General features: G+C 42.7%; 1 protein-coding gene across 1 annotated transcript in view; it reads right to left on the reverse strand.

The window, feature by feature from the left end:
- The window catches only part of WDR90 (WD repeat domain 90), a 49,476-nt gene extending 29,042 nt beyond the window's left edge, over positions 1-20,434 (reverse strand). Inside the window, exons 1-19 of the mRNA XM_039349803.1 lie at positions 20,183-20,434; positions 19,056-19,147; positions 18,046-18,222; positions 16,440-16,578; positions 15,684-15,854; positions 14,884-15,007; positions 14,425-14,492; positions 13,303-13,412; positions 11,695-11,922; positions 11,073-11,135; positions 10,103-10,171; positions 9,590-9,700; positions 8,900-9,045; positions 6,734-6,791; positions 4,619-4,737; positions 3,974-4,135; positions 3,169-3,299; positions 1,876-1,992; positions 225-460 (exon numbers count right to left, since the gene is read on the reverse strand). Coding sequence (XP_039205737.1) covers positions 225-460; positions 1,876-1,992; positions 3,169-3,299; positions 3,974-4,135; positions 4,619-4,737; positions 6,734-6,791; positions 8,900-9,045; positions 9,590-9,700; positions 10,103-10,171; positions 11,073-11,135; positions 11,695-11,922; positions 13,303-13,412; positions 14,425-14,492; positions 14,884-15,007; positions 15,684-15,854; positions 16,440-16,578; positions 18,046-18,222; positions 19,056-19,147; positions 20,183-20,192 — 2,331 coding nt within the window. The 5' untranslated portion in view covers positions 20,193-20,434. The remainder of the gene's footprint in view (positions 1-224; positions 461-1,875; positions 1,993-3,168; positions 3,300-3,973; positions 4,136-4,618; positions 4,738-6,733; positions 6,792-8,899; positions 9,046-9,589; positions 9,701-10,102; positions 10,172-11,072; positions 11,136-11,694; positions 11,923-13,302; positions 13,413-14,424; positions 14,493-14,883; positions 15,008-15,683; positions 15,855-16,439; positions 16,579-18,045; positions 18,223-19,055; positions 19,148-20,182) is intronic.
- Between the last annotated feature and the right edge of the window lie 5,711 nt (positions 20,435-26,145).

Here is a 26,145-nt window from a genome sequence, read left to right on the forward strand (position 1 = left end):
CATGGATTCAACCTTAAGAATACAGATCAGGAGATTGATGGATCGGATATCTGACACCTTCCAGGAAGCTATAAGCATCTATTGTTAAAATAATGTTAATTTTTAAGGTATCACAAATGAGTGTGCATGTTTCTCTCTTTCTCTCTCTCTCCCTCCCTCTCTCTCTCTCTCTCTCTCTGTGTGTGTGTGTTGTTGTGTTTGGCTGAACAAAGTTCTGAAATCACCTGCTGCATAGACTCGACATTCCAGATGCGAATGGTACTGTCTTTGGACACAGTCACCAGCTGTTTCTGAGAACTGTCCACTGAAAACGCCCAGACTGTGCCCACATGGGATCGCATGATCGTGTAGTAATCCCTCGACTGGATGTCCAAGCAGCCCACGTTCCCAGTGGCGGTGGTGCACAAAACCTTCAGATTGTCTGGGCTGATTCGAACCGAACTCACTGGATTGTTGTGCTCTGGAAGAAAGATACCTGCTCAGTCAGCATTCAGGTGACATGGTTAGATTCACCGGGCAAAGCAAACAGTGAGGCATCTGGAGTTTCTGGTGATGATGCAAATAGGTACTTGAGCTTGGCAAGGTTTCTGTTTATGGGAATAATAAAGGAAACTGCTCAGAAATTATTTAGGGATTTATTAAATATATTATTGGCTGTCCAGATTACCACAGGGTAACTTCCACGTGTCTTTCATGTTTCTTGCGCTAGCTTTGTGTCTAAGGCAGGACTAAAACTCAAGGTCTCTCATTTTCTAGCCTGGTGCTTTAACCATGACACCAAAGTAGCTCTCAAAGAACTAGATAAATCTATGCAAAAAATGTAATCCTAGTTAAGGGAGAAATTTGGTACATGTGAAGCTGTTAGAAGTAGAATATGCAATTATCCCCAGGCAAGCTAGTTGACAGGAGATTCAAGACAAGCAAATGGAAATATTTCTCTGCAGAATAGCTTTTTTAAGTCGCTGAATTTTCCGTTTCAAACTGGGGAAGCCATTGGCTTGGGCATCTTTCAAAAGAGATTAAACTCATGGAGGATATGCCCTAACTGTACAGAGAGACACAAAGGAAACTGGATATCTAGGGCCGTGGAAAAAGATACCAGAGGGAGACTAGAACAGCACTCTTCATGTACTAAGATGTCAAATTCTGGAACACGGAATGTCGCCCACAAAAAAAACCCCAAGATCTGCTTTCTCTCTTATCCCATCATGCAGGATACAGAATAATGGGCTTAAATTATAGGAAGACAAGATTTCAGCTGAGGCTGGGAAACTGTTCCTGGGCATTCAAAAGTGAAACCAACGACCAAGGGGAGTGAGTGGTGGGCTTTCAATAAATGTCTTAAAACCGAAGATGGACAGCCAAGTATTAAGGAAGCTTTAAGGTAGATTCCAGTAATGAATACGAAGTTAGGCTCAATGACCTATTTCAACTCCACTATTTAATGATTGTGTAACCTACCTAAGGTCATGGATTAAGATCTCTTCAAGCTCAGAAGGAGCACAGAAGTAAACCACTCTCATAGAGGACAGGACAGGAAACAAGGGATGGAAACTAATCAAGGAGAGAAGCAGCCTAGAACTAAGGAGAAACTTCCTGACAGTGAGAACAATTAACCAGTGGAACAACCTGCCTCCAGAAGCGGTGAATGCTCCAACACTGGAAGTTTTTAAGAAGAGACTGGACAGCTATTTGTCTGAAAAGGTATAGGGTTTCCTGCCTGAGCAGGGGGTTGGACTAAATGACCTCCAAGGTCTCTTCCATCTTGATGATGATGATGCCCTCAGGTGTCATTTGTAATCTTTCCAAAGGCATCTCCAGCTGATCTCCCGAACAGAAGGCCTACCTGGTTTGTGATTTTTAAGCTCTACGCACCTGCCTCCAGGAAGACTTCTGAGAAATCCAACGGCCACAGGCGCAGGTAGCCATCATCAGAGGCAGTGGCACAGAAACTTGAAGAGAGGCAGATGCTGTTTAGGGATATTCCAGGGCCTGGGAGGGAGAAAAAAAAAACACAGAAATCCAGGATGCTCTGAGACATAAGAACTGCCAGCGCTTGAATCCTTCCCCCCCCCCCATCTCTAATTGATCCTTAATATCTAAAGGCCTTTCTCGTTAAGACCCCTTAAGATAACATTCTACAACTACCCCAAAACAATATCCCTTCATTTCAATAAGTGTCAAGACTGACTTGGACTCTCACCTACATTTTTCCTTCACTTGCAGCTTGGCAATAACAGGGAGGGGGTGGTGGATGGAAAGCAAGAGGGGGGTGGTGGTATCCAAGCAAGATGGCATTTCAAGAACACACTGAGCAGATGTCCCAGCATGGATGGCTATCTCCCCTAACAAATGGTATAGGGCCATGGTGGCGAACCTATGGCACGCAGAGGTGGCACGCAGAGCCCTCTCTGTGGGCACGCGCGCTATAGCCCCAGTCCTAGGCCTGCAGCTGGGTTTTATAAAACCTTTTCACCCTTTCTATGCTGCCATGTGCAAAAAAAAAGGTTCAGTCAATTTCAATTTCTAGCGGGGGAAAAAAAGAATCCGCAAAGTTGGAATTGATTGATTGAACTTTTTAGTCCCACCCAGTCTGCCGTTACCACCACAGCCATGCCCACCCAATGGGCCACACCCACCCAATGGGCCACACCCACCCGGCACCCGATGATACATAAGTGGGTTTTGGGTTGCAGTTTGGGCACTCGGTCTCTAAAAGGTTCGCCATCACTGGTATAGGGTTTTCTGCCTGAGCGGGGGGGGGGGTTGGACTAAATGGCCTCCAAGGTTCCTTCCAACTTTTTAATTTTAATTTTTATTATTATTATTATTGTTGTTGCTGTTGTATGAACAGAAATGATTTGGTGGATGTGATGGTCTGTGGGCGGCCCTGTTTATCCTTCTTTTTAAGTTCTTCTGGGCTCCTCTAAATCAAATTACTCCTTTTTTCTTTTTCTTCTTACTGAATGACTTCAATTAAAAAAAAAGCTGGATCTGAAGATTCTGCTTGATTTGGAAAAAATGCCCTTAATGCCCATTAAAGAGACTTGATGAGCGTGTCCAATGAAACACCTTTCCAAGTCGAAATCGTTCACTTGGCCTCCCAAAGTTAGAAATGGCTGTGATAGCTGAACGCCTGAAAAATTCCCGGAAGCACTCAACTCATACCTGAATTAAAACCTGTCTTCTCTCGTTGAGGGGCGGCCCCTGTTTCCAAGGGCAAAAGGCGACGGACGTTTTTGACAGTGACATTCTTGTAGTCAATTTCTACAACATGCCCACTTCGACTGCAAACAAACCTAGGGGAAGGACGGAGGGAGGGGTTGTTTTAATTCTTAGAGCAGTTCCCTTTTGCGGCTTCTGGCTACTGCGTCACCAGTAAGTCACTCTGACAATAGCAGCAAAAGAAGAACTTGTCCATAAATAGACTTTGTATTATGTAAACCAGTTATCAAGACCCCTATGGAAGTAATGCTACAGAAAGATGTTATAAAAGTATTTTTAATAAACCAGAACAAAGAATCCACCCCCAAAAATTGGATCGGTTATGGAGCAGCATCTTATACTTCCGTGCTAAAAATATGTAGGAGGCAAAAAGAAAAAAAAAAAACTCTATGGATTTTCCTGATTGTCTTAAGTATAAAACTAACTTTCCTTTTGTTATGCTGGCACTTACCTTTTCAGTGCCAGAAACTTTTATATGGAAGCTCTGGTTAACCCTGTATTTAAATTGATGTGTGAATCAATCCAACAGTGAAATATTAGCTGAATCCCCCGTCAACCAAAATGAGTTACTTTCAGGATAAATCAAAATATGTCAGCCAAAGGCAGGACTGAACCTTAATGTGCTTGCTAAGATATCACGATCACGGCCCTGTTGATCAGCCGTCTATGGAAAGACACCCAGAAACTGCCTTGAAACATCGGTCTTTCTCTAAAGCTTTGGAAAGAAGAAAGGAAAACCATTTCTTACAGCGTCCGATCCTCAGGCTCACGTTGGGTGGAGTGGCCGACCTCGAAGGCCAGGTCTGTGAACTCCAGAGAACGGTATTCACCCAAATTCACGGGGCAGGAGCGCAAAGCCCCACTTTGGACCCGCCACAGCCTCACATTGTCCCGGCCACATGATACCATCCTGTGTTGAGAGAAATCAGGGTAGAGGATGAGGGAAGGAAGGAAGGAAGGAAGGAAGGGAGGGAGGGAGGGAGGGAGGGAGGGAGGGAGGGAGGGAGGGAGGGAAGAAGGAAGGAAAGGAGGGAGGGAGGGAGGGAGGGAGGGAAGGAAGATCTAGCAAAGCTTTCCAGCTTGGAATATTCATCCGAATTCACATAAGCATAGTAGTTGTGATGTGCAATTTTCCCTTCCTCCCCTCTTGAGTCACTCTGCTTTGCTCTTTGGCCTGGGCCAAGGATCTTGATGGTGATCAGTTTCCGATGAAAGACTCCTTCAATAGCACCACCACCAGCTACGATGCAACAGAGTGCATAAGAAAAAGCTCAGAGAGTAACTACTGTATGTAACCAACTGGTGTTTCCTGAAGACCTGATTCAAAGACTCTTTGGAGAGCTCTCCTTGCAAGGATGACAGTTAGCCTCAAGTAAACAAGCAGTTCTTTTACCTCGTATCATCGAAAAAGGCAATCTTGAAGGCGCGAATGTCCACATCTGTGTGAGCTTTGGCCAGCGTGACCACCTCTCCCCCACGATTCACCTGGATGGTGTTCCACACCACCACCACCTGCCAAGAGAGTGTGCAACAGCTAGAGTGATCTTTCCTTGACTGGACAAAACTGATCAAATCTACCTCTAAAATCTTTTCTACAACTCCCAAACTTTAACCAAGCTCAGAATTAATGGCTTGGAAGATATATCTTAGCTCAGAATTTTCAAGGAAGGAACGATGGACTGAAGACATATCTGCAAAGAGCTGACAACTATGGCAAAGACTTAGGAACCACTGAGCAAACTTGTTCCTTGGAACCTCTCTGGATAAGGAGAGCATGAGATTGCCCATATATGCTCCGATGGCTGCTCCCCATAAGGAGACCACAGGATAGCAATTGTCTATCTCACAAAGGGTAAATGCTTGCTTATGGTGACTTGCTAACTGTAACAAACACGTTTTTAGTTAGTTGATAATAATAAGAATTGGACTAGCCCAATATGAGATAGCAGATATTAATGGAAAAAGAGAGGAAATATTTGATGTTGTAATATGAGATGTATACTAAAGACTTGTGTATGCTATTGAACTATTGATCAACTGAGTCATCACGTTGCTTTTTAAATACCCAATTGTAAAATGAGAAAATTAATAAAATATTATAAAAAAAATACTTGGGTTCTTCCTGGTTTGTCAATGGAGAGAAGGTTCAGGATCTTCACAGCTGATTCAAAGCAAAACAAACTTACAAATTTTACCTACGATATTTTGAACGCTGCTCTAAACCCTAGAAATGAAAAGGAACACTGGGATCTGAAAAACCAGAAATCAATAAGCTGCAAAGTAGTGCCATTATAGAATATTCTGATGGGGATAGGAGTCTTGTTCTTTCTCTCAGTGCTAGACATCTAGATTCAGATGAAGTAACATCACCGGTACATTTGTTGGGTAATGAAACATCTGAAAGAAAACAACCAAGCTCAGAGAGCATCAAGGATCCCACAGTTTAACCTTGAGCTATGTTCTCTTCAGTTTAAAAACTAGGTGACACTAATCAGAAAAAAAAATAGTACCTTGGGGCAACTGTATCTATGGGCAATTCTAATGTTCCCTTTTATGGAAGGATGGCATCAAGGTATCAGCACTTGGACAGCTCCAACTTTGTCTAGAGCAGGGTTAGACAACCTCGGCTCTTTTATGACTTGTGGACTTCAATTCCCAGAATTCCTGAGCCAGCCATGCTGAGGGGAAAGGGAGAGGTTTCCAAGCTGAGCCATGCTGGCTCAGGAATTCTGGGAGTTGAAGTCCACGAGTCATAAAAGGGCCAAGTCTGAAGACCCATGGGCTTGACAATAATAGAACTGGTTGGTCATTCTCTTCTTCTAGGGCAGGGGTAGGCAACCTTGGCTCTTTTATGACTGGTGGACTTCAATTCCCAGAATTCCTGAGCCAGCCATGCTGAGGGGAAAGGGAGAAGTTTCCAAGCTGAGCCATGCTGGCTCAGGAATTCTGGGAATTGAAGTCCATGAGTCATAAAAGAGCCAAGGTTGCCGACCCCTGGTCTAGAGCCAATACAGAAAGGACAACTATTCTAATAATATAAAAAATATCCTACTGGAATCAAGGTTCTGCCTGGGATGAGATCTTTAGCCATAACAGCTCTAGCACTTTGATCTCTGGGAGTAAGTAGACGGGATGAAGAATACATGACCAGGACGCCCTTCCTCCACTCCAGAACCAATTATACATCTCCCTTGACTTTAGATGACAGCAACTGACAGTAAAACCAATTCACAAACCAGTTAAATGTGAGCAAGTCAGAAATCAAACCCCTAAAAGCACAAATCAGGGAGAAGGGATCTTTTTTTGGGCCCTGAGCATTGTTTCCCAAGTCCTCAAGCACCACAAATCTTGTTTGGGGGATTGGGAAAGGCTAGAGATACCTCTGCAGATCCTGGCAGCTATAGATGCCCCACGGAGACCTCTGAGGTAACACTAAAAGAAGCGAGTGAAGTGAGGAAAACCTTCAACACCTCGGTCTGCTATACAAACAAAATGCCCATTTACTCACCGTCTTCCCACGCTTGTCTTTCCCCGTGCCACAAAGGACATTTCCGCTGTATGAAAAACTGGAGGGGGGAAAAAAATGGCAGGCATAGTCCAGCATTTCCAGTTAAGTAAAAATAAGCTACTGATGGCTGTTCTAACTTAAAAATTGGAGAAGGACACTGCCTGTCGGGACAACTAACGGAGATGCAAACAAGGCATAGAATTTTGATCGGTCGAAAGTTTCATGAACTGTTTCAAGGAAACTCAGGGTAAACCATTAAAGGAATCTTCATCACCAAATCTAGAAGCCTTTCCTTATTTATTTATTTAGTTAGTGCTGGTTCGTTTTACTGATTATGTACGCAGCCGGGTCTTCGAGATTGCAGTGGCTTGCAACAGTGTACTAAAACACAATAAAATATCCTTCAATAAATAAAAAGAACAAAATACAACAGACAAGAAGAGCCAGTAATGTAATAGTTAATAATAGATAAGAAATCAGAAAATCTGGTTGCCTTTAAAATAAAAGCACCTTTGGGACAACTATGACCTGGATGAATAAGAATCTTATAGGCAACATATAAAAACATGGTTTAAAAAATGGCAACTGTTCAGTCTCCAAAAGCCATATTTGGTTTTCAACAGCTTCAAGAGGGCCATCATATAGAGGGGCCAAACTAATGTCTCTCAGAAGGCTGTTCCATGATAGAAAAGCCACACTTGGTGTCCTCAGCCCCCTCAACACACCAATATGGGACATTATGAGCTCTTCCAGTTTACAAAGATGATTAGGGGACTGAAGGCTAAAGCATATAAAGAATGGCTGGAATTGGGTATGTCTAGTTTAATGAAGAGAAGGACGAGGGGGACATGATACCCGTCTTCCAATATCTCAGGGGCTGCCCCAAAGAAGAGGGAATCAAGCTATTCTCCAAAGTGCCTGAAGGCAGGACAAGAAGCAATGGATGGAAACTAATCAAGGAGAAAAGCAATCTAGAACAAAGGAGAAACTTCCTGACAGTGAGAACAATTAACCAGTGGAACAACTGGGTGAATGCTCCAACACTGGAAGTTTTTAAGAAGAGACTGGACGGCCATTTGTCTGAAATGGTATAGAGTTTCCTGCCTGAGCAGAGGGTTGGACCAGATGACCTCCAAGGTCCCTTCCAACTTTTATTATTATTATTATTATTATTATTATTATTATTATTATTATTATTATTATCATCATCATCATCATCATCATCATTATTATGGATCATCGCACAGTCAGCCAGATGTTCAGACTGGATTTGGCATTTTGTCTACCTATCGAGTCCTTACCCAGGACCTGGGATAGGCAGATGTGGATGTTTCATGGTATTACAGATATCGTCGCAGGATGGAAGCAGTTCCTAATAAGGCCGCCTTTTGCAATTGACTAATAGCGAATTTGTCAATGCCAATGGTCTTCAAGTGGTGCTCAAGTTGTTTTGGGATTGCACCCAAGGAGCCTATGACTATTGGTATATTATTATTATTATCGATCATCGCACAGTCAGCCAGATGTTCAGACTGGATTTGGCATTTTGTCTACCTATCGAGTCCTTACCCAGGACCTGGGATAGGCAGATGTGGATGTTTGATGGTATTACAGATATCGTCGCAGGATGGAAGCAGTTCCTAATAAGGCCGCCTTTTGCAATTGACTAATAGCGAATTTGTCAATGCCAATGGTGTTCAAGTGGTGCTCCAGTTGTTTTGGGATTGCACCCAAGGAGCCTATGACTATTGGTACTACCCTTGCTTGCTTTTGCCACAGTCTTTCTATTTCTATTTGTAGGTCTTTGTATTTTGTTATCTTCTCCAGTTCTTTCTCTTCTATTCTGCTGTCTCCAGGCACTGCCACGTCCACTATCCAGACTTTTTTGTCTTTCTTATCGACAATTGTTAAGTCTGGGGTGTTATGTTGCAGGTGCTTGTCTGTTTGAATTCTGAAGTCCCAGAGCAGTTTAATTTTATCATTTTCTATGACTTTCTCTATTTTATGATCCCACCAGTTTTTGCTTACAGGCAAATGATATTTTTTGCAGATCTTCCAATGCACCATTGTTGCTACTTTGTCATTATTATTATTATTATTATTATTGTTATTATTATTACATTCCCTTCCCCATCCCCGCCCTTCTTCCGGATGTCCGGCACTTACCTGAGGCACGAGATGGAATGGATCCCAGTTTTAAAGACGCAAAGGCATTTCCCACTTGGGAAGTCCCACAGACGCACCACACTCATTTCTCCCATCTGTGCGGATGCCAGCAAAGTGCTTTTGTGGTTGAAGGCCAGGGCTGCCACCTGCAAAAAATAACGGGCCACTGTCTGCGCAAAGGGTTTCCTGCAGCATGGGGAAGTTAGGCCACACACCTGGGAGAAATATTCTTTATGATGAGATGTCCTGCTCCCCCCAACCATAGGGCGGCACGGCGGCTAAGTGGTTAAAGACACTGAGCTTGTCGGCGGGAAAGTCGGCAGCGCAGGTGCAAGACCCAAGCACCACGCCATGGGGTGAACTCCTGTCCCGAATAAAAGATTCTTTAAGAAAAACAACGCCTCGAAGTTCTTTTGAAGGGTTTCATCTATCGGAACCAGGACACCGGATTACTAACTTCAGAACTGCAGTGATTCACTTAACAACTGTGGCAAGAAAGGTCATAAAAGGGGGCAAACCTCACTTAACAAACATCTCAGTTAACAAAATAAATTTGGGGCTCCATATGTGGTCGTAAGTCAAGGACTACCTTAGACATTTCCCGTAAAGCATCCTTTCAACGTTAGGGACATGTCTATACTTGGAATGACTTTGATGTTAAAATGTTAAGACAAAAGGAGGAGAAAATACCTTGTCGGTGTGGCCAGCAAAAAACCTCTGTTTGCCAGAATCAATTGCTACGGCTACAATCAGGGCATGGCAAGGGTAGACCACTAGAGCACTGCCAGAAGCCCACAATGCCTGAAAGGAAAAGCAGAAAATGTCACAACCTTCACAACAAAGGTGCCCCTTCTGAGGCTCTGGGGCTGCTGGAGGATATGCAGGTGCCTCTAAAATTCTAACTTGTCATTTTGAAGAAGATACAAAATGAACAATTGCCAGAATGATTCACACAAATTGGTTTAATTCAATTGGAAGGTTTACCTATTAGTTTTGGGAACGTGGCTTCTTATATATGGCATTCCAAGGCCTAGAGGCATCTTACAACTCAGAGTAAAGTCTCATTTTGCCTGGAAGCCTGCTTGTCTTACCATAATGTTGCATTTTCATCTTGCTTTTCCTCTAGGGCGCTCCAACTGGGATGCGTGACTTTTCTTCCCCCCAGTGGAGGGCAATATGCTGGTGAAATAAGAATATACTGACCCATTTGGTGCTGCAACCTCCAAACCCAATAATCTTCTTCAGCTTCAGAATTGGATCTGGTAGCAGCTTCTGAAAACCAATCCCGAGTTACAGAGAGTCAGGAAGCAACAACTGTGAAAAGCATCCATCTGCATCAGCACAAGCAACAACTCTCTAGTGTGGTTCTGCTTTTTTCATTAAAGAAGGGGTGAACAATCTCTGGGCAATATATAATTCAGTCTCTTCCTGAACTCTGAGATCTTTAAGATGTGTAGACTTCAACTCCCAGAATTCCTGAGCTGGCATGTTTGAAAAACGACTCATCTAGATGGGTCAACAGCCTGATTTGGTATTTTTTTTTAATTTTTATTTTAGAACAACAAAACAAAACACAACCAAACATTACACACATACACACGTAATATATCCTTTTTTGTTAACAGCAATTTGTTACAGTACTCTTCTATTATTTACATTTCCCCCCTCATTCTTCTTTGAAATATTTATCCTTATTGCCCCATTGTTTCTTATTTACGTTTTCCTTCTTTCATATTCTACTACTTACTAGGAATAATTCATATTATTATTATTATACATTATTATACACCTATCGCCTCTACCAACACCTCATTTTAAATTTCCAACATTATTCATTGGAGTAACTCTCGTATTTTTATATAAGACTCGACCGGGATTCCATCTAGGCCTGGTGATCATACAAATATTCTCATAGTCCAAAAGCCTAATTTGGTATTAAGCAGCTTCCATCATTCATCATTGGCCCAATTTCCCCCCCCCCTGTTTATGGCTAGAATTAAAATATCATCAATCACAGAAAGCAGCTGATGGGAGGAAGGAAAAAAATGAAAGAGGCTCAGAAGTAGTTCTGTAGCCCAGACACGAATTGCATCTCAAAGGTGAAAGTCTCCTGCTGTGAAACCAGGAGAGTCTTCAGAGATACAGGCTGTAAAAGAATAAAATTGCTTCTCACCGTGCAGGGAACAGAGCTCTTGACAGAGATGGTCTTTGGCCCTGCTGTCGGCATGTATTGGTTCTGGAGAAAAAAAGGACACGTTAATGCAGTGGTTCTCAACCTGTGGGTCGGGACCCCATTTGGGGTCGAACGACCATTTCACGGGGGTCACCAAACAACGCAGTCCGCCATTTTTTCCCCCTTTTCCTTAGCTGTGCTACTCCCTTTTATTCTATTGGCTTTGGAAAGCCAATAGAATAGACTCTCTTGAATAGAGTCTAATTCTATTGGCTTTCCAAAGCCAATAGGAATTATCCAGGCTGTCTCTGCCCTGCTGAGCCCGCCAAAAGTCCCATTCTGCAAACGGTGCTGCACCAGTTGAGTAGTCCTTGACTTACAACCGGTGGAGTAGCTCTCGACTTACGACCGGTTGGGGGTCGCGGCATTAAAAAGGTTGAGAACCACTGCGTTAAGGGTTAGGGGCAAAGAGGATGGGAGGAACGAAGAATGTTACAAGCTGGTTTGGGTAAAAAAAACGTTTTTTGTTAGGTCGTATTCAACCGAGAAGCTGCACATTCGAAGCACCCGCCGCATACATAAGGGAGGCCTTAAGGAAGAACAGCTCGAAGCTGCTGCTTACCTCGTCAGAGTCGACGGTAACAGCACCGACACGACCATCCCCATTTTTGTGGGCGTAAACATGAATGCTACCATCGTCCATCGAAGAGGGGGGGAAACAGGAATCTCCTCTGCCTTGGGACCCTTCTCTCAGGCACTGGTCCATCAGGCAGGCTGTCCACACAGGCTTGGACCTCGACGGGTGGATCTTGGGGATGTGTTTTGTAAGAAGGGGAGACTGGCGAGGCATCTTTCCCAAAAAAAAAAAAAAAAAAAGTTTTGGAAAGCGGAGGCTGAACCGAAAGTATGCTGATCCTTTCTTCAACGAGAAGCAACCGAGCTAAGGGTGGGACAGCAGCAAGCTAAGATTTGAAGTGAATTCTGCACAGGGAGTCCCTCAACCTACGATCACAGTTGGGCCCAAAATGTTATCTTGCTAAATGAGACAGTTGTTATGGGAATGTTGCCCCATTTTGCGAATCTTGCCAGAGTTGTTAAGTGAATCACTGCAGTTGTTAAGTTAGGAACACCGTTGTGAAGTGAATCTGGCTTCCCCGTTGACTTTATAATAATAATAATAATGATAAAGTTGGAATGGACCTTGGAGGTCATCTAGTCCAACCCCCTGCTCAGGCAGGAAACCCTATACCATTTTGGACAAATGTCTGTCCAGTTTCTTCTTCTTTTTTTTTTTTTTATTGAAAATTTTATAAATTTTTACAAAAAAAAACAAAATAACAATACAAAAACGAAAAACAACATATACAGAAAAACTAAACATGACATAACAAAACTCCCCTTCCCCGACCCCCCCAAAACACCCACCCCCTTCCCCCCCCCGAGCTTATCAGAGCAGAATATAGGCTTAATTTAAAAAAAATTAAAAAAATTATATATATATAAAAAAAGAAAATATAACAGTAAGATATATGTATATATATATATATATATATATATAAAAATAAAAGTTATGAAAAAGCTATGTGATATTTTTTATATCCAATTTAAATTGTATAAATTTTATCCATTTATCCCAAACAGCAAGAAATTTCTCTTGCGTTTGTTCCTTTAAAAAAGCCGAAATCTTTGCCATTTCCGCCAAATAAGACACTTTAAGGAACCATTCCTGCATTGTAGGCAAAGATTCCTTCTTCCAGTATTGTCCTACTAACAGCCTTGCGGCTGTAATCAAATTTAACATCAATATAACCTCCTTTGTATCACAATCAGTAACTATGCCTAGCAAAAATAATTGTGGAGTAAATTTTACCCTCCTTCTAAGTCCAGTTTCTTCTTAAAAACTTCCAGTGTTGGAACATTCACCGCTTCTGGAGGCAGGTTGTTCCACTGGTTAATTGTTCTAACTGTCAGGAAGATTCTCCTTAGTTCTGACTTTGCTTGTCAGAAGGTCACAAAAGGAGAATCACGTGAACCCAGGACGCTGCAAACCGTCATAAATACACACTAGTTGCCAAGCGTCCAAATTTTGATCCTGTGTCCAACGGTGCTGTTGTAACTTCAGTCACTAAACGAACTGTTGTCAAGTTGCCAAGTCTCTATTACATTAGCACAGGGAATGGTGGTAGGTGTTTGTCAATTCTGGATGTAAGGAAGATCAAAGCTTACATACCTCTTTGGGACTGGTGATTTGCTGGATGAGAGACACCCGGTCCCGAACCGGCTTGCTCAGAGACACGTCCTTGGGAACCTGGGTCACTGGATCATCTTCAAGATGGCCAGCTGAAAAGTTGGAAGCAATGAAGACCTCAGGACAGCGATGGCGAACCTTTTAGAGACCGAGTGCCCAAACTGCAACCCAAAACCCACTTATACATCGTCGAGTGCCAGGTGGGTGTGGCCAATTGGCTGGGTGTGGTCCATTGGGTGGGCGTGGCTGCAGTGATAACAGCAGACTGGGTGGGACTAAAAAGTTCAATCAATCAATTCCAACTTTGCAAAATCTTTTTTTTCCCGCAAGAAGTTGAAATTGACTGATTGAATTTTTTTTTATTTTTTTTTGCACACGGCGGCTGAGGCCTAAAGCGAAAAGGTTTTATAAAACCCAGCTGAAGGCCTAGGACTGGGGCAATGGCGCGCGTGCCCAGAGAGAGGGCTCTGAGTGCTGCCTCTGGCACCCGTGCCATAGCTTCACCACCACTGCCTCAGGATATGGAGCCTGCTATGCATGCTGGTGTGTGTGTGTGTGTGTGTGTGTGTGTAGTTGCTCAGAGGTGCCTCAGTTATCCTGGGATGGTCCTTCTCAACGCCATTTTGCCCTATTTTACATTGGCTTTGGCTTTTGGGTTTTCCCTCGGGCCTGTTAGCAGCCCAGAATGACTTGGATAAGATGGATGGCTGTATATACTGTATATAATAAAGGTACAATTAGGATCATGGCTCATTATCAGTTTCCTCCTTCTAGAACTGCTTTCAGTCTGTGGTCTAGGACACTAGGGCAGTATTTTTTTCAACCTTGGCTGGGGAATTCTGGGTGTTGAAGTCTACCCTCTTAAAAATTGTTAAGGTTGGGGAACAGCTGCACTAGGGTTTCAGAGACATCTGTCGTCAGGGAGAGAGAAGATACCTACAAATAGACACGAAATGATCCATCAGCCTAATAAATCAATCCAGGCATAAATGGAGTTATATCTCAATATATTCTTGATTTATCCTGTTAAGAGGGTTGGTGGTTCAGAAAGCTGTACCGGCGTTATTTCCGGTTTTCTTAAGTCTCCTGAATTCACTCACTCACCAGCATAGGAATTCAAAGTGCTTTTCTGAATGGAATCAAATGGCATTTTGGATCCATTAGAAGGGAACCTGGAGAAAAAGAATCAGAGAAAAGCTAATGCACGACAGACTGAATTTTTATCCAGCCTCTATCAGCCAGCAAGACAAAGTCTTGCATTCTAAATGATGGTGGTCAATTCAATCTGACTAGACAAACTTGATTCTGTAATCTACAATAAATATTTTAGCTCAGGGAATGATACAGTGTACAGGTTTTGCGGTCTCAAAGCAGGAGTTTCCATTAGGAACACCTCAGTTGTGGAATTTCTATTCTGACAAAGCCCCCCCCCCTCCAAATCACAAACATATTCCTCGCGCATTTTTCTTTCGGGCTGAGCAATATTACGCAGAGCAAAAAATCCCCAAAATACGAAGGCAAGGAAATTAGAGGTAAAAGAAAGAGAAATTTAGCCAAACCTACCGAATGTAATCATAGAGATCATGCCACAGTTCTCCTTTGGGCACAGGAAATGCCATTTCCCGAGGCATGGGAGAGAAACCGTGCAAAGCCATCTTGGACTGGTGAGCCTCACAAGAGGTCAGTGCTAACAGGAAAAAAAGAAAGAAGAAAAAAAGGATGAGACGGATGTGGTTGTTCTTCGCTGAAAGGATGCCCAGATGTTGAAAAGCCTGCTGTTAAGCGAGACACTGGTGAAGTTTTCCCTCGTTTTGCGACCTTCCTTGCCAAAATTGTTAAGCGAGTCGCTGCAGTTGTTAAGTTAGTAACATAGTTGTGTTTTTTTTATTATAAAAGTTTTTATTTTCAATTTTACAATACATTACAATCTTAAAAATACTTCAGATAAAAAATAAAACTAATTGATACACACCACTTTTGGTATTGCCCACCCATTTCCCCCCAAACCGCATCCACCCCCAACCAACTTGTCTCTTTCCCTCTTCTTCCTCTTCCTCACTCTCCACCACCTTCCTACTAGTTGTTAAGTGAATCTGGCTTCCCCCATGGACTTTGCTCGTCAGAAAGGTGGCAAAGGGGGGGAAAAAATCACATGACCCCAGGACACTGCGACCGTCATAAATGTGAGTCAGTGGCCAAGCGTCCGGATTTTGATCACGTGACCGTGGGCACGCTGCAACGGTCGTAGGTGTGGAAAAGGGTCATTCGCTCACTGCATTCCGTGCCGTCGTAACTTTGAACCGTCGCTAAATGAACGGTCGTTAAGTCGAGACGACCTGTATTCAGCTCTTCAAGACTCTTACCTGGGTCAAAGAGCAAATCGCTGGTGAACAGGTTTTTCACCAACATGTTGGAGCACAGCTTGACGCTTTTCAGGTGACTGTAGGTTCTGTTCAAGTAGAGGCCGAGAACGTGGCGGAGATCAAGCATCAAACACGTCCATCGCACGTTGCTGGGGGCGAGGCCCACCAGATCTGAAGGCCCAAACGTGCCAGCGAGAGTTGAATTTCTATAGGCATTTGACCCATTTCAAAAACCCCAACCTCAAACCTTATGCACAAATGGGCTCATCTCTGAGATCTAATCATTTCTTTAGACAAGGAAGTAGAAGTATGGACACTCAAGCCGAAAATGCCCAATTTATCTTGCGCCTCAAATATAAACTACCAGGTGTCCTTAGAAAAGGCATCAATGTTTAGCTTCTGTTCCTGAAAATTTCCTTTCTCAATCTGGCTGCCCTCATGATAAGCTGCACTGGAATATCCATCCTCCCTTACTTTACAAACTCTACAATGTTAAGATATTCAGATTACTGGAACGATGGTTAAGTTGATGGAGAGACAGCCTCAGAAGCATTATTGGAATTGCCAAAACACAGCATTAATGGATCATTTGCTAATCTCTCTTCTTCAGAGTTCAATTGTCTCGTTAGTAAAAACTCAGTCTAAACCATCAACTCAGTTCTCAGGAAAGTTAGACCCACATTGCTAAAGTCCTGAAGATAAAATCTAAGGCAACCCCCCCCCCCCAATCTTTATTAGACCTTCTTTGCATTTTACCTCGCTTAGAAGTCTTGGCTGTACTTTCATAGACTGAGCCACGAGTTGCCCCACAGATATATGGGAACTGCAACCATGTGGCTGTGGACTTGAATTCTTTAAAGAGGTTAGAAAATGAAATACGGACCACTTGACTGTCCTAGAAATGAAAAGAAACAGAGCTGGTTCATAGAGACAGGATTATCATACTGGGAACAACACAAAAGACAGCCCACAAAAGAGAACCAAAGCTGAATATTGCTATTTATATAGACCAGGGGTCTTCAAACTTGGCCCTTTTACGACTTGTGGACTTCAACTCCCAGAATTCCTCAGCCAGGCACGCTGGCTAAAGAATTCTGGGAGTTGAAGTCCACAAGTCGTAAAAGGGCCAAGTTTGAAGACCCCTGATATAGACTGTCTGATTTCAGCCAGGAAGTAAATTCTCTCCTACGCTGCTTTTCATTTTGGAGAGTTTTCCACTTGCATAACTTATTCTGTTTCTGCCAGACCTATGTATTGTACATGTCTCTGTATCTAAATCTAAACCCAATACAGGGTCAGGATGCCAAGCAAAACACTTTGTCGTTTCATGGAGAATGTAGAATAATCCTTGCTACTTCAGACCACTCCTTAAATGCAAGTGCAGAGATTAAAGTATAATCTACAAACAAGTCAGGAAAAATAAGGAGCCTGGTAGCATTTTCTCAGATTAAGAAATGTTACCAAAATAAATAAGATTATTTTAAATTTGTATTATTTTTTACAAAATAAATATTTTTATTATTATTTAAAATTAAAAATTAAAAAATAAAAATAATAAAATAAAACAAATATAAAATCAATAAAATAAAATATAAAATAAATAAAATAATAAAATAAAATAGAACAAAATATGAAATAATAAAATAAAATATAAAATACTAATAAAATAAAATAAAATAAAGTAAAATATTGGTGGTTTTTTTGGTTGAGTGCTGCCCAGAATTTGTTAAGATTGGCACCTATATCAATGTTTTAAATTAATAAAATCTGTTAGTCTGATAAGGTGTTACCAGTTTCCTCCTGATTAACCCAATTCTTCTATTATTATTGTTGTTGTTATTGTTGTTACTATTATTATTATTATTATTATTAAGACAGTAATTCAAAAGTAAGCCTCAAAAAAACTGACAGCTGCAGTGCTTAGGAAAACAAATCTCCCATACAGCATCAAGCAACAACTTGTAAAATACTAAACAAACAGACTGTATCAGAATTCCCAAATGGCAACATTTTTTTTTCTAGAAAAAAATATTAGAAAAGCAGGTGGCGAATATCCAGGCTCTTTAGCCGTGTTCATTCTTCTCTCACTCCATTCTATTGGCCTGTGGGAAGGATCCTAAAAATGTTTTTATTTGTCTTTTTAAAATGCTGTATTCTTATTAAAAGTGGTTATATTGTTTGCAAGTGTCTTTGGAAGGATGGCTACTCTGAAAAGTGGGAAAGAAACAATGGGAACAAATAGTCAATAAATGTTGTGTTATGCAGGTATCACGAGAAGACTACAGTGCTTCCAAGCACATTTTAACTTATGCTATTATTGTACCCACGGCCATCATGGTGCTAGGAATAGACTCACACTCACCTCGGTGGCAACGTCCAGGTGCACGACAAAATATTTGCCAGGTGCAGGTTTGAAGAGGATGTAGATATATCGACCAGTGAGACCCAAAGATTGGGTGCCAGTCTTGGGAAGCTGGAGGTAGTTGCTGGCCGGAACAGCCCCGTTAATGCGATATACTGTCCCTTTCAAAGTCTTGTCCTGAATGGAGAGAACAAACAGACCTTAAAATTTGGTTTGGCATAGGAGAAACTGTAAGATTGACTAAGCTTTATTTTTATGATTATCGTTGCTACTAGTGACTATAATTGTTTAGTATCAAATTAACTACTGTTATTTAATATTTATACCCGGACGATAGTCTGCTTGCTAAAGTGTTGAATTGTTTCTGAGGGTAACCCTACTATTGTACTTACCCTTACCCCTACCTCAATCCCATTCCTCAACCCCACCCAATACTCATACCAACTTTATCCCTTCTCCACCCTTATAAAACTTGGCAACTGGCATGTATTTGCAACGCTTGCTGCATCCTGGGTCATGTGATCACTACCTGCAACCAGCTTCCAACAAGCAAAGTCAATGGGAAAAGCTGGATTTGCTTAACGACCTCACGATTCTGTTAACAACTGCAGTGATTCACTTAACAAGCATCGCAACAAAGGTCATAAAATCAGATGCAAGTCCCTTAACAACCAGCTGGCTTAGCAACAGAAATTCCAGTTGTGGTTATAAGTTGAGGGCTACCTGTAGTCACACTTAATCTCTGCCCACTCACAAATGACCAGCTGGTCTGAAACCTGTCTGTGTTTTCATACAGTGTAGCTCTACACCATGAGTTCATCCATAGATAGTTTAAGGGATTCATTCAGCCTATGCAATTCTGGTGAAGTTAAGGCACACCTCAACCATGATCTCTGGAATAAGCTAAGTTCAGATGTTAGAGTAAGCTAACTCTCGAATACCACAGGAAACTGAGCAAATGCAATTTATATTCAAGCTGCTGAGAGAAACGTCAAGAAATTTGGCCTTACCATAAAGGTTGTCACGTCCCCATCCTTGGTGGATCTTTTCCATTCTTCGACTTTAAAATGTTTGAAGATGTTCAGATAAGGATGCTGCCACACTGGGGGGAGGAGGGGGGGAGGAGAGTTAGAATAAAAGAGCAGTGAGCCCCCAATTAGTATTCCCAATGCTGAACGCCCCATTCATTCTGAATAGGCTTCCAGTATATAGATTTTAAAATGATGACTGGAAGAAATCTGAAGGTAAATTGCAATAGTTAAAACAGAACTCCAGTGAAGAAAATACAATATAAAAAGCATATAAAAGCCGACATATACACGCACACAGATAGAAGCGAAAGGTCTTCAAAGAAAAACAAGAAAGTCCAGTTGCCTCCTGGTGAATTTCTGCCTCCTACAAAAGCATTTCACTGATAGTTCCTTTCCTTCTCCCCCCCCCCCCATTCAGTTACACTCCAAAGCTGTGCAGTTCAACAGTTGCCTTCATAGAGAGGTGGAGAACAGCTGCACCTGATGGATTTTTAGCTGTTACTCAGTTGATCAAATCTGTTCTCTCCAACAGGAGAAGACTGATATTAACCCATCTGTTAATACTGTCATATATGTTAAATATTGCACATTGTATTGTTACATATTGCCCCCCTTTTTGGGATTTGGCAGCCTATCCATCTAAGGCTAAGCAAACAGATACAGCTATGCAGCAGGCAGACATCCAACCCACGAAGCATCCCCTTGCTAGGCTGCATCTAGCAAACTTCTGCCTTATAACTCACCTGCCTTATTTTCCTTCCCAGACAGGCAGGACTCCTGAGCCACAACCCAACGGTCTAAACTACCCCAGTGAAGCCCATGCCCAGGGGCAAAAGGGCTCGACCTGATGGACTTCTGCCTGTTTCTGACCCACCGACTCTGGACTCCTGGGCTTTTTAAGCACCCATTTTTTGATGAGAGAGGATCCTACCATGCTTTTTTGACCCACAAGCATGGAAGAGAGCTACACCTGACGAGCTTCTGCCTGCCGTATTTAGTTAAATCCAAAAAGAAGAAGAAAAACTTTTTTTGGGGGGGGGAAGGAAACTACAAATCCTACCGAAGGCGCCCTCCTTGCTCTCAAGGCCCCGAACCCCCCGGCTCACCTTTGGCCATGGCTGCCCGGCCCGGCTCGGCTCGGTCCGGCTTCCCGCCGCTGCCCTCGAACGGCCCGCGCAGCCGCCCACGACCATAGAGACGCCTCAACGAAAGGAGGGAGGGCGAACTCTCCCAGGGCTAGAGAGGCCGCTCCGGCCCATAGAGCTCAACTAGAGCGGAAATGGAAGCCTCCATTTCCGGTTTCCGGGATCAATATAGAATCGCGGTTTTGGAGACGAGGGAGCGCCTCTATACATTCCTATCTCTATGGGGGCGTACCTGTTAGCAGCCTCCCTGCTCGCTTTTTTTTTTCTTTTCCTTTCCCCGCAAAAGCAAAAGTCTATTTTGCAAAAGCAAAAGTTTATTTAAATCGTGCATTCCTTTTTTTAAAAAAATGTGACATAAGCAAATAAACTGCAACAGAAGTGGCAAGCCCAACTACATAAATACAGGCGTCTGCCTATTTCTATTTAAAACGTTGAACCCCAAAAAGGGTTTTTAAGCCAGCTTTGAAAAATAAAACGCGAATTCGGGCACTTACAGTTTAGGAAGGAGTTTAAAACCTGCACTTTAATGTTTAATGTCTTAATATAATGCTTTAACGCAGTGGTTCTCAAACTTGGCAACTTTGAAGATGCGGGTGGAATTCAACTCCCAGAATCCCCCAGTCAAGTTGAGTGGGGGATTCTGGGAATTGGAGTCCGTACCTCTTTACGTTGCCAAGGTTGAGAAACATTGCCTTAATGGTTTAACTTTGCTCCTGTGGATGACTTTTCGTGTTGTTTTCATTGCATCCCTGGAAGCTTCTGTTTAAGGAAATGGTGGGGGGGGGGCAGTCTAATTTTTTTTTATTATATAGAAATAACAAAATATTCAGGCAGTAGCTTTGCAAATCCGGCAGGGCTGGGCAACCCGCCTTTTAATGTCAAGCGCTTTTTAAGCTTACTGCTCATCTTCATCGGAAGCTTTCACGTGAACTGTTCCAAATATTGTTACTCTCCTTCAGTACTTGCCACATTAAAAACAAAAAAGCTCAAATTCTAACTAGAAGAATTTGATAAAAACTACCCCACCGAGAACATCTCACACCGGCTGAGCAGAACACGGTCACACTCTGGAAAGTTGCGGGTTGCCCATTCTCATGATCAGAACGAGAGCTGCCCGGTCTTGGAGATGCCCACGCTGCACTCAGTCGCGGAGCCCATCACGTGTCCTGCCTAACCTCCCTCGCAGGCTTATTCTTAAAACTAAAGGGGGCTAGGCGAAAGACTCCCAAACTTCACAAAATCATAAATTAAAGATTTCGGTCTAATGCTGGTTGGTTGGTTCACACAACAGGCTAAGCCTGCTTGTTGAATTAACCAATTTCGGGTCTCCCTCTCTCTCCCTCTCTCTCGCTTTCTTTCTCTTTGTCCCTGTTTCTCTTTTTCTTTCTCTCTTTCTCTTTCTTCCTCCCTCTCCCTCTCCGTCTCTTGCTCTTTCTCTCTCTCTCTCTCTCTCTCTCTCTCTCTCTCTCTCTCTCTCTCACATTGACTTCCCCCCCAAACAAAGGACCTAAATTCACCCAAGGACCGTCCTACACTTGCCTCAAGCCAGCAACATTAGAGACAAATGGGCAAGCAAAAGGGGACAATTCAAGAAGAAATTCAGCAGAAGAATAAATTATCTCTTAATTTTAATGTACGCGTGATGTATGATTTAGTATGTCGCAGGAAATATACAGGAGGCGGTCGGAAAGAGTGTAACCTCATAGTACCTCAGCCAATGGGGAAAGAGGAGGGATGGGGCGGCCGGGACAGGGATGTACAAAGAAGGGAATATTTTGGGTTGGAACTTTGGAGAGAACCAAGCTTTGATAGCTTCTCTCCCCGCTTATTGCAATAAACGAAACAAAAGGCCTTCACTGGGTCTTGGCTGGTTATTGGTCAAGGCGAGCTTGCCTCTGATCACGAAGGAAAGTGGCCAGGAGTATATAACATCCAGATCCTGGTTGTCCCAAAGGTGCTTTTTCAAAAGGCAACTGGGCTTTCTTTGTTTTTCCTTGGAGACATTTCGCTTCTCATCCAAGAAGCTTCTTCAGTTCAGAACTCCAGTTCTCCAGAACCGAAGAAGCTTCTTGGATGAGAAGCGAAACCTCTTTTAGAAAAAAAAATAGACAGTCCAGTTGCCTTTTGAAAAAGCATCTTTGGGACTTGTTTTCTTTCCAACACCCGTGCAATGGTCCATGGGAATATCCTGGAGAGACTTTAAAGAGGAACAGCCACCATCAGAGCAATGGTTTGATAAGAAACATCTCAGCCCACAGAAGTAAAGGATGCACGGAGTAGTTCCCTCCTCCTAGTAACACAGACAGTACAGGTAACCCTCGAGTTACAACCACAACTGAGCTAAGCAAGACAGTTGTTAAGTGAGCCTCGCCCCATTTTACAACCTCGCTTGCCACAGCTGTTAAAGTGAATCATTGCAGTTGTTAAGTAACACGCTTGTTAAGTGAATCTTGTTGACTTTGCTTATCGTGTGACACCCCCCAGGACTTTGCAACCGTCCTAAGCATGAGTCAGTTGCCAAGCCTCTGAAGGTTGATCACGTGACTGTGGGGAGGCTGCAACAGTTGTTAAGGGTGAAAAACGGTCATCGGTTGCTTACAACTGATGGGGGTTTTAAATTGAGGAGTACCTATCCTGTTCGGCTGCTGAAGCATGCTTCATTGCGCAACACTTGCCTGTGTGTGCATGTGCGTGCGCGCGCACACACACACACAAACTAAAGATTGCCATATTTCAGTGATGGCGAACTTTTTAGAGACCGAGTGTCCAAATTGCAACCCAAAACCCAGTTATGCATCGTCGGGTGCCGGGTGGGTGTGGCCCATTGGGTGGGTGTGACTGCAGCGGTAACGGCAGACTGGGTGGGACTAAAAAGTTCAATCAATCAATTCCAACTTTGTGAGATTTTTTTTTCCTGCGAGAAGTTGGAATTGACTGATTGAACCTTTTTTTTTTTTTGCACACGGCGGCGGAGGCCTAAAGCAAAAAGGTTTTATAAAACCCAGCTGAAGGCCTAGGACTGGGGCAATGGCGCGCGTGCCCACAGAGAGGGCTCTGAGTGCCGCCTCTGGCACCCGTGCCATAGGTTCGCCACCACTGCCATATTTTATACTGTAGGAGAAATTACAACATTCCGACTTGCACTGTTGTTCAAGCGTTATTCATCCTGCTTTTTTCCAGTAAGGAGCTTTTCCTTTGTGGCGAGTCTGTGTTATGTACAATGGCAGGAAGGAAAAAAAACAAAACACGGAGGATTACAAGATCGTTTATTGACTTTCCAGTTTCTGCTCGAAATTCCCCCGCCTCCCTCCTGTTGCCTTGAATGAATAATAATAATAATAATAATAATAATAATAATAGTAACATCCTGTGACACTTTGAACACTATCAATCAACCATTTGCCTATTCCAGGTCCTCAGAAAGGACTCGGTAGGTAGATAAAAATGCCAAACTCAGTCTAAAGATGGATGACTGTGCAGTCAACCATAATAATATAATAATAATAACAATAACAATAATAATAGCAGGAGCATGTTGTGTGCAATTCTGTGCAACATCCAACGAAGCAGCCTAGATTTGTGTGGATTTGCACATCCTATTTTCAAGACACGGTTAGGCAATGAGATTCCTTCTTCAGTTCTCTTGATGGAAGTAACTGTGGCAATGAACAGGAAGATCCCTGGTGGATTATGTACAGGCAGTCCTCAACTTATGACCACAACTTGAACCCAAAATTTCTGTTGTTAAGCAAGACGGTTGATAAGTGAGTTTTGTCCCAACTGACAATCTTTCCTGGCCTTACATTGTTAAGTGAATCAGTGCAGTTGATAGGTTAGTAAGCTAGGTTGTTAAGTGAATCTGGCTTCCCCACTGACTTTGTCAGAAGGTCACAAAATGGATCACATGATCTTGAGACACTGCAATAGTCATAAGTACGAGCCAGTTGCATCTGAATTTTGATCACTTGATCATGGGGATGCTACAAAGGTCGTAACTGTGAAAAATGGTCATGTCACTTTGAACGGTCACTAAACAAACGGCTGTTAAGTCGAGGACTTCCTGTATTCTCCCTCCAAAGCAGCTTCTGAACATAATATGAGGCGTGCTGAATCTTTTCCGACTGCCTCCCTATTCATCCTGTCGTTGCAGGAAAAGGGGAAATAAGCTTTGCAAGAAAACCCCACAGTTCAACTCCTAATTAGAAGTTTCTCGCCCGTCCATTAGATTCCTTTTTCATCTCTTTGTATAGTCATTTCAAACATTTCTTTCCGGATAAATCACAACGGATTTTCTTTGAGTCCTTGATGTCCTCGTTTGAGGAAAACTAATACTTTAAAAAAATAATAATCAAAGTTTCTCCACTGTAGGATTTCATCACAACAGTTCCTTGATGACAACGGACTCCTGATCGCTTTTTTAAAAAAATCACCTCATAAATTCAAGATAATCGGAAATCTGCCGTTTCTTCTGTGTAATGCAGGCAGGCATCTAAAAATATCTAGTTAGAAACTAGGCACACACACACACACACCCAAAAGTATAAACCTGAAGTTACCAGAACCCCACTCCATTCTTTTTTGGCTAAAAAAAAGGCCAATACTTAAACAAGGAAGTATATCACCGAATAAATAATCAAGTTGTGCCTATAAAATGATACAAATAATTAATTTAAGCCTTAATTCTTGTTTCCGTAAAATGGGACTTATGAATTTAAGTTCCCTACATCTATCTGTATATACTGTATATATATATATAGATATATACATACACACTCACAAAATGCATGCACGCACGCACACGCTCACACCCACGCACACGCTCTTTAAAGTGCCTACCCTAACTTGTGTTAGCTCTGGCTTCCTAAAACAATTGCTTCCTTAACACTGTGAAAGAGTTTTTGTGCCTTGTAAGAAATGAAATATTGCTTTGCTTAGCCCTTGATATAGATATATATATATATACATATAGAGAGAGAGTGAAACACTTTTTCAACCCTGAGCAAACCCATCGGGCAGAGATCGGCTTCAATTATTGCTCACAGACCTGAGGAAATAAAAGAGGGAAGAGAGAAACAGGTGCTCCTTTCAAATTAGAGCTGTTTCAGTGCACGGAAGGAAAACAACTGGGTATTTCTCAGTTCCAACACATTAGTCCAGGGGTGTCCAGTCTCGGTAACTTTAAGACCGATGGACTTCAACTCCCAGAATTCCCCAGCCACCCCTGCATTAGACAGTAATATGTAGGTCTCTAAGTTACGTTTCCTGCCTGAAGTTACCCAGAAATGTGAATCTGCCACGCACCCCACTTCCGAATTCTGTGTTATGTACACTTTGTATTTCAATTCTGCCCTCCAGGCGTATTGTTTGTACCTTGCTAGAACATCAACGGCATTGCCCATGCACAACGAAGCTGACCAGGGGCCGGGAGGGGTGTTGTGTTGTTGGTTTTTGGCTCTAAAAGCCCTAATAGGTAAGGCAACCTCAGCTAGCTCTACATTTTCATGGAATCGTGCCGACTGGGAAGAGCCCTTTAACCCTACGAATGTTGTAAAATCCATGCAAAAATAGTACTGCCGGCCTTCTAACCGACAGGTTGGCTAATGTACAGTAGGGGAGGGGCCAGTCTTCATGATTTAGAAGCTGTTTTCGAGGGAGGGAGGGAGGGAGGGAGGAGATGAGAATGGGAAGAAAGAAAGGAAGGAAGGAAGGAAGGAAGGAAGGAAGGAAGGAAGGAAGGAAGGAAGGAAGGAAGGAAGGAAGGAAGGAAGGAGATGAGAATGGGAAGGAAGGAAGGAGATGGGAATGGGAAAGAAGGAAAAGGAAGGAAGGAAGGAGGGAAAGAAGGAAAAGGAAGGAAGGAAGGCGAGGTAAGGAAGGGATGGAGGAAGGAGGGAAGGGAGGAAGGAAAGGGAGGGAGGGAGGAA

Source organism: Crotalus tigris, unplaced genomic scaffold, assembly GCF_016545835.1.
Source record: "Crotalus tigris isolate CLP2741 ecotype Arizona unplaced genomic scaffold, ASM1654583v1 scf7180000018301.7375997, whole genome shotgun sequence".
Classification (NCBI taxonomy): Eukaryota; Metazoa; Chordata; class Lepidosauria; order Squamata; family Viperidae; genus Crotalus; species Crotalus tigris.